Here is an 8,061-nt window from a genome sequence, read left to right as displayed (position 1 = left end):
TTTGTGGTCACATGACAATAACAATGGTTTGTTCCAAAGAAAAAACGTGCTTAAACACAGCGGGCGATTCCATTACTTCCCGAATACCGTGTATGCGGTTTTTTTTTCTCAAAATCATTTTTTAATTTTGCTTAAAAGACAACTTTTAAATCCTTCAATTTAGTCTACGTTGGTTCATTATATCATCGACTGCATCATTATTTAATTGTGTACTGAATTGCATTTCATTCTGATAGTCTAAACTGAGCAATTTTTTAAAATACAAATATTATTAAGGGCTCGTGTAAACTATAGGCCTACACATATTTTAGTTCTAAAATGAAATTGATACTGGTTGTAAAAATTCATCTAAAAATAAGATTTATAATATTTTTTGATTTAAATTCGCAACCACTCAGATTGCATTCTCTCCACCCAAGACCAAAGTCTTAGAGGAACGGTCATCAATGAGCAAGGTTATTCCAGATGGAATTCTCAAGCCCCGCTTCACGCTCAGAAGAGAATACTTACACTCATCCTCGTGGGTTTGCGATTTGATCAACTTTATTCGTTTCTCCGTGAAACAAACTATAGAAATGATCCCTAAAAGTATGATCTTAAGTTAAAAACATGAACTATCCAGTGTTCTTAGCTTACATTATCAAATAATCTTAATGGTGTCATAAATACGAGGAAAGGACATACGCGTTTGTTTTTATTAGTTTATGGACAGTTGTAAAATTAAAAGAATAAAATAATGGTGTTGACTAATTCACAGTTTAGTCTTTTACCTTGTGTTTTTAAAACAAACTTTAAAGATGTCATAAATTTATGAATAATTAAATCAGTCGCCCGTTTAGGACGTACTGTATACGATGTGAGTAACAGCTGCATACAAAATAGAGGTCGTAAGTTTGGAATTGAATAAATCAAATTTCTTCCTCGTTTTCTGATGATCTTTATTCATCACGTTGTTTTATTGGTTCATGTTTATTAATTAAGGAGGAGCTTAATAACTTAAGTTCTTAGAATTGTAGGCCTTCTTTGTTGTTAATTAACCAATTATTTATTCAATTAGTATTTCCTGTCACCCTTTGGTGTTTGTTATTTTTGTATAATTCAATCACTTGATCTTGAAAATGGTTCCGAAACGTCGATCTTCTTGTTTTTTGTCATTCAATTTTATTGTAAAGTTATATTATAGTAAGCGTCTATTAATTCGTAATTTAAAACAAACCAGTCGTGGTTATAGAAAATGTGAATTGTTTTGTAACTTCGTAGGTTTAATTCCAAAGAATATGAACTGATGTAACTGTTAACTTTTCTTTATTTTAAAATAGGGGTTTTCGCAACCACTCAGATTGTATTCTCTCCCTCCATTCAAGACCGAAGTCTTGAAGGAACGGTCATCAATGAGCAAGGTTATTCCAGATGGAATTCTCAAGCCCCGCTTCGCGCTCAGAAGAGAATACTTACACTCGTCCTCGTGGGTTTGCGATTTGATCAACTTTATTCGTTTCTCCGTGAAACAAACTATAGAAATGATCCCTAAAAGTATGATCTTAGATAAAATTGTCTGTAAAATTATATATATCGTAAATTATTATTTGTGCTAAACAAGTGTTGAAATTTTAACAAAAAACTATAGTTTAAGATAATTTTTAGGAAAATATCGACACATTTATAAATGAAACTATTCGTTATTATATCTACTTTAATCGACATAACAGAAAATAATATGAATGAATATTATTTGTTTTAAACTTTAATTTAGTATAAGTGGCCTAATATATACAGTATACGCCTAATTAGTATTCAATAGCAATAGAGGGCGTATTGTATTACATTACCAAAGTAGTAAAAGCCTATCATCAAAGTAGAATACAGTATAGTATACTTTCCCTGATTTTGCGTGATTTTCTTGATGATGAATTCATTGACGCAATTCTCTATTTGCACCAATTAATGAATAAACTTTAATTTAACATTTCGTCTTCTGCATGGATGGCAAAACTAGAAAAGAACAACAGGTTTCCAACTTTACTCAACTCCGGACAGTTACTTTTTTGTTGTCCCTTTCAAGCAAAATCAAGAATAATTTCATCATGGCATAAATCAGGACATTATTGGGGCGCTTAACATATTAATTAACAGCAATCAAATAGGTTTCTTAGTCAGCTGATTGGCTCCACAGTTATTCTAGGTTGTTGTGCTCTCTTGATTCCCTGGGTTGAATCCACCGACTGCTTAGATGTTTTTTTAATAGTTAAGAAGATTTAGTATATATAGAAAATATGAATTATTTATGATTTCTAATAATTAAAAGTGAAAATCAACCGGGTATAGGCCACGGAGTATTTATTTCGAAATCTAGCAAAATTCAAAGAAAATTAGGGAAACCTAAATAAAATTAAAAAAATGACATGCACGTGGCACGGGCACAGTAGGCTATGTGTGATATGTAATAGTAACTATATTATAGATAGCCATGGACATATATACAAAAGATGAATTTTTCTCATAAAGGAAAATGTGTATATTCATGGTCAAACACAGTAAAATAGAGAGCATGGTTTGATGAAAGAAATCCCTATTCCTCCATGCAGAATGCCGCTAACGTAGTAATAATGCGCGCGTTATTTTGTGACAAATCATGGTGTACACTGCTATACAGTGTGACAAATCGTTTTGGATGGCCGTCCGAGAATCTTCAATTTCAAAATACATTCTTTTACGTGTCCTGTACTTTCACTTGGAATTATAGTAAGTACTTACGCTTGCGTTGCGTTTATGTCCTTGCGTTACGTTCTAGTGGGAACCAAACTTTATATAAACTAAATACCTTTTGCAATTAACGGAACGCCGTACGCGTTTTTTTTCTTGTTATTTAACTTTCCATATAGTAGTGACGGCACCGTCTCCAGCCAGCGAGATTGTCTTCGTAGCGTCAATTAAACGGAACGGGAGACATCAGTGACAAATCTTACTATTGTATTTATTTTATATATTATATTTAAATATATTATTTATTTATTGTTTTAATTATCTTGGAGAAGAAGCAAAATAAAAACACGAAAACAATGTTACACTGGGAAGCGCCTTTATTGACGTCACAATACACATACCAAAGAATGACTCTGGTATCGATTCAACACAATAAATCAGGATTTACATCTATTACTAGTACATACATGCAAATTAAACGAACGCAGTACGTCTGCTGGTCCAACAAGATATAAACCGCGCTCGACTCATGCGGGTTCAATTGATTCCACTGGGAATCAAACTTTGATTAAGTAGTTTCTGTTTTGGAATGACTGGTACACATGCAGACGCAAAAAGAGCAAAATAATAATTACAATTAAAAGATATAATTAAAATGCACAAGTGTTCAATCAAAATATGACCATATTTGTCAGCTCATTTGCATAATGAATACAGGTGTTTGAATAGATAACCACTTATGAAAACGACACTATCTCCTCACAATTAAACATCTCAACACATTTGTATTCCTTTTTGGTGTGGATTTGTTTGTTCAGTTGCATATTAATCAGGTACTTGAATACAATTTTGTTTACAAATTTGCATAAACACAGGTGCTCAACTGGGTTAAAAGTTAATAAAAAACGCCATCCAGGAAAACAGAACAGAAGGATGCTTGTTTTCCAGTAGCCAAGGTGAGTAACCAGATTAAAGAAAACTGGAGGAATTTTTGATTTCAGTTCATTACTCGGCTCTAAAATTATTTTTTTTAAAGATACTGTTTAATTAAATTATTCCATTACAATTATTTCATATTAAAAAAAAAAAAAAAAAATCTGGAAAAATCATACCTATATAGTCCAAAAAGAAAAACAATGTCAATTTCAATAAAATATTTTTTACGAACACTGTGTGCAGGTAAGGCGTTTATAAACAGATATCTCTTAAAGGAGTTCTTGACTAATAATCTTTCAAAACACATATCCATTAAAAGGGTGCTATTCCCACATATACAATACCTTATTTACAAAACCATTTTATTTTTACTGTTTAAATTTTGTATATTCAATTTTCAACACATAAGTCGTAATTTAATTATACAATTGAATGCTTTTTTCTTATTTTTAAATTGTTAACAGCACACTCATATGGACAAATTAATACAATGCTGCTTTCCTTTCTACAAAATTAATTATTTTAACAAGAAAAAGGATGGAAGATAGGCAAGCGGCAAGAAGTAATCATGGAAGATTGGTCAAGATATATCATTATTATACAAAGCCTTTTATTTTCGCAAAGCAAATTTTTTCTAGAAAGTATATAGTTTTACACTTTTATTTTTCACTGGCTCTTAATTTTTGCACACACTTAAATTTTGCACTCTTTTAATCATTCTTAATTTCTGTGGTCAATTTATTTCTGCATAAAAATAATTAGCTTTATATATTAATAGACATATAAACCATACTCTACCACACTGAAGAATTCTGCATTTAAACAATGATAGAAGATATCACATTAATTTGTCCAATCGAATTGGAACTTTTACAGGGAAAAATTTCATTGAATAAATAAATAAAAGCTGACAATCAAACATCAGAGCAAATATTCTTCCAATTAGTTGTAAAGCAACAATTCTTCATATGCTTAGAATATATCTTTTCTCAATAACTCTATATAATCATTTTTTTCTATACAATTTAAGCCTCTTTTAAAGATAGGATGACAATCCTTTTAATCATTAAAGCGTCCCTATCCATATGATACGAGTAAATAAATTGTACTCTTTTACTTAAGCTTGGTACCCACTAGGACACAACGCAGACACATAAGCACAACGCAAGCAATTTGACCAATCACAACACGACGGATCATCCAAACTGTCGCTTATGATTGGTCAACTCACTCGCATTTCACATATGGCGTTGCGTCACGCCCAAGTGGAAACTAAGTTAATTTAATCTCAATCTCACACTTTCTGTATTTATGTTAGTAGTGGGGTGACGAGAAAAGAGAATTTCTTTACAGGTCTAAGAAATCCACCCTGTTTTAGCAACATTGGTCCAAGTATTTGTAACAACAAAATTTAACAATCGAAGTAGATACATACATTTCAATCCCATTTTACTGCAAAAGCACAGCTATTTAAATTATGATGACAAACACACATATTTAACAACCTGTATTGGAAATGTATCCATATTTTTAAACAATTGTAAAATGTATTTTGTCCCTTAAATATTGGTCATTATTGAAGAGGAGAAAGAAGATAAACCAGACCCTTGATGGGGACTTCGGTTTCTAAGTAGATTGCGGACAGAATTAAAAGAACGAGAAACTTACAATTACAATTCATTTGTTTTAAATCATCATTAAAATATAGGAAGTATAATTAATTATTAAAAATAATAAAATCACTAATCTAGCTAAAAAGACAAAATAAGATTTACTTATTTTGCCCAAACAACAATATTTGAAAATGTATTTTTTTAAAGGTTACAATACAATGAATACAGAATATTATGGATTTGATAAGCTTTCAATACCCGACATTGCAATTAATATTTATTTTTTAAAATATTTTTTTTTCTCTCATGATGTACGGAATACAGTAATGCTACACGGCTGAACCAGATACTTCTGCTGATTTTGTTTCTTCTTTACCGTTCTGTGGAGAAAGAAAAAGAAGTTAAAATAAACAACGTAATTTATGAACATTGTGAACGTGATCACGTTCTAGCTCAGTCTCCACTGAATGTGAGGATGCTTCTTGTATGAAAGAAGATCATTGTGGTTCAATAGTATGAGTACTTAGCTAGTTCACAACAAGTCAAATGTTCAAATCATATTGATTGATATAGTAAGATCTGGTTTCTATATATTGTCAGTGACACCACAAAATAGGCGACTACAGCTACTATATATCTTAAATGGATTTTGTGTTTTCACAAGGCCTCAATACACTCCTTAATTAATTAACAAGATTACAATCTAATTCTGTTTTTTTTCAATCATGGTGTCGGTTTGTGACAACACTGACAATATGCATATCATTGCAATATATTAAAACGTTTAAATTACGACCATCTCAAGATTAAAAACACAGTAAATGCTTTTGTGGTTCACTTTCATTGCTTCGAATTCTAATAAATGATTTAACAAACATAATATATCAGCTTTTTTTTTTTTTTTTCTATATGTGAACTTTATTCAATCAATCGTACATTTTTATAATGGTAACCACAATAAGGTATAATATTACAGTAGATTTTTACAAAAAAACAAGACCAATATAAATATTAATTATAAAATATATACAATGATTATTTACAGTAATGATAATAATAAAAATAAATTGTTTATATTGACTATTATTGGAAACAGAAGTTGAATAATAAAATACTGGAAAGTTTAATTAGAGGTTTACAATCAATCAAAAAAAAAAAAAAAAGCTGGGATATATTATGTTTGTTAAATCATTTTAAGACTTTGTTCTAAAAATAAAATGAAATGCAGTACATTAGTTGGGATATTCCTGTTTGATGGGAAGGTAAAATATAATGATATAAATATATATGTATTAAAATGATAATACACAATGGTTTAGTAAAAACAATGTAAAACATTGACAGAAGCAGGGAGGAGAAAAAGTGCGATTCACAAACATAGAAAGACAGATGAGATCTGTTGCTTTATTTTTCATTTTTTCTATTTCTATTTTAATAAAAAAAAACCACCTTATTCTAGAAGCTGCAGAACACTCAAAATCGAATCCATGATGACGAACGATCACTAACATACTGCACTACACAGTTAAGTACAAACAGCTGTATGCTACCAAAATCTAGCATTTCACTGCTTATTCTTACCCAAGTTATGTTAACATTCTTGTAGTTGCTAGTATTCCTTTATAAGTGCCAGTAGCAGGCATGTTGTTTTTTTTTGTTCACAACAATTTGACAATATAAAAAAAAAAAGTATACTGTAGGTATGACATGCCAAGTGTGCCAAAATATTTTTCTTTTTACAAATCTAGACTAAGATTTAGCAGCTGATCATTGTTATTCTTTGGAGGATGATAATGATTTTGATTACACTAACTATTGCAAATTATGACAAATATATAGATATATATGATAATAGATGCGATTACTAAACTATGTACTGAAAACTTGTTTTAGTACACAGACAGAAAAAAGTACTTTGAAATCCTTAACTTAATGTGTAAAGTGCAATTTGCATAATTAGCTTTTCTATACAGGTGTTCTCTTTATACAAATTAACCCATGGGTTTGTTATAAAAATCAATCAGGTGTCGAGTGTAAATTTGAATGAACTGTCTATACAGGTGGTTTGAAGATACCAGGTGGTAGGAAAAGATTATATGCTAAATTCAGAAACCAGTGAGCTAGAAATAAAACCTACTTTGGACTTTTCTTCCTTAGCGGCCTCTACTAGCTGCTGCTCCATCTCCTTTTGCGAGAGTTGCGACGTTCCCTCAGCCTAGCAAATGAGTATACAAAGCCGTCAGCTACCATGCAAACTATTTTATTATTAGGTGGTGCTAAACTTACTAGAATGAGTGTAAAGTAAGTATGCAAATCAGGTAGAAAGATTTGTGAATCGAAGCTCTGTGATTGGTTATTTGTCGCAATAGACAACTCAAGTGACTATACTAATTAAGTTTTTGATAAATCACCATTTTCGTTTGTTAGTAAAGCAATAAGTATAAAGGTTTTAATGCGATATTATTGTGAAAATGAAAACTTAGTAAGAAAAGAAACCATTGATTTAGTGTTGATTAATTATAAACAAATTTGTGTTAGTTTTGCATCTGTGAAATGTTTATTTCACCAATGTGTCTATTCAATAGTACAAATTATTAATCCCATGTGAGCTTCAATAATTTCTAAAAAAAGGACTATATAAAAAATATTAATTTAACACTACAGATGTTTTTACTGCGTAGACATTGGTCTTTTAAATATACTATGTTTTTTGGGGTCTTTATTTCAATATGGCAAAGATGTTAGAATTCACAAACATTGGGGTATACCAAACTTCATAAATAACACAATCCACACACATTAATATTTA

At 30.5% G+C, this 8,061-nt stretch overlaps 1 protein-coding gene and 2 non-coding genes across 9 annotated transcripts in view; all 3 read right to left on the bottom strand.

Annotated features, from left to right (window-relative positions):
* Positions 1-389: 389 nt before the first annotated feature.
* LOC140061372 (small nucleolar RNA U3) lies at positions 390-598 on the bottom strand. The gene has a single exon (XR_011847423.1). It is a non-coding gene; the product is annotated as a small nucleolar RNA U3 (small nucleolar RNA).
* A 732-nt stretch (positions 599-1,330) lies between these two features.
* LOC140061409 (small nucleolar RNA U3) lies at positions 1,331-1,543 on the bottom strand. The gene has a single exon (XR_011847443.1). It is a non-coding gene; the product is annotated as a small nucleolar RNA U3 (small nucleolar RNA).
* Positions 1,544-3,062: 1,519 nt separating this feature from the next.
* Positions 3,063-8,061, bottom strand: part of LOC140059833 (ribosome-binding protein 1-like) — a 35,090-nt gene continuing 30,091 nt past the window's right edge. For 6 of the 7 annotated variants that reach the window (XM_072105768.1, XM_072105773.1, XM_072105775.1 and 3 more), the window contains 2 exons: positions 7,390-7,467; positions 3,063-5,632 (listed from right to left, as the gene is read on the bottom strand). In XM_072105768.1, the coding sequence (XP_071961869.1) occupies positions 5,582-5,632; positions 7,390-7,467 (129 nt within the window). In that variant the 3' untranslated portion in view covers positions 3,063-5,581. The remainder of the gene's footprint in view (positions 5,633-7,389; positions 7,468-8,061) is intronic. The other variant, XM_072105769.1, reaches the window with a different exon arrangement.

This window comes from Antedon mediterranea, chromosome 10, assembly GCF_964355755.1.
Source record: "Antedon mediterranea chromosome 10, ecAntMedi1.1, whole genome shotgun sequence".
Lineage (NCBI taxonomy): Eukaryota > Metazoa > Echinodermata > Crinoidea > Comatulida > Antedonidae > Antedon > Antedon mediterranea.
This window is presented reverse-complemented; position numbering and strand designations above follow the sequence as displayed.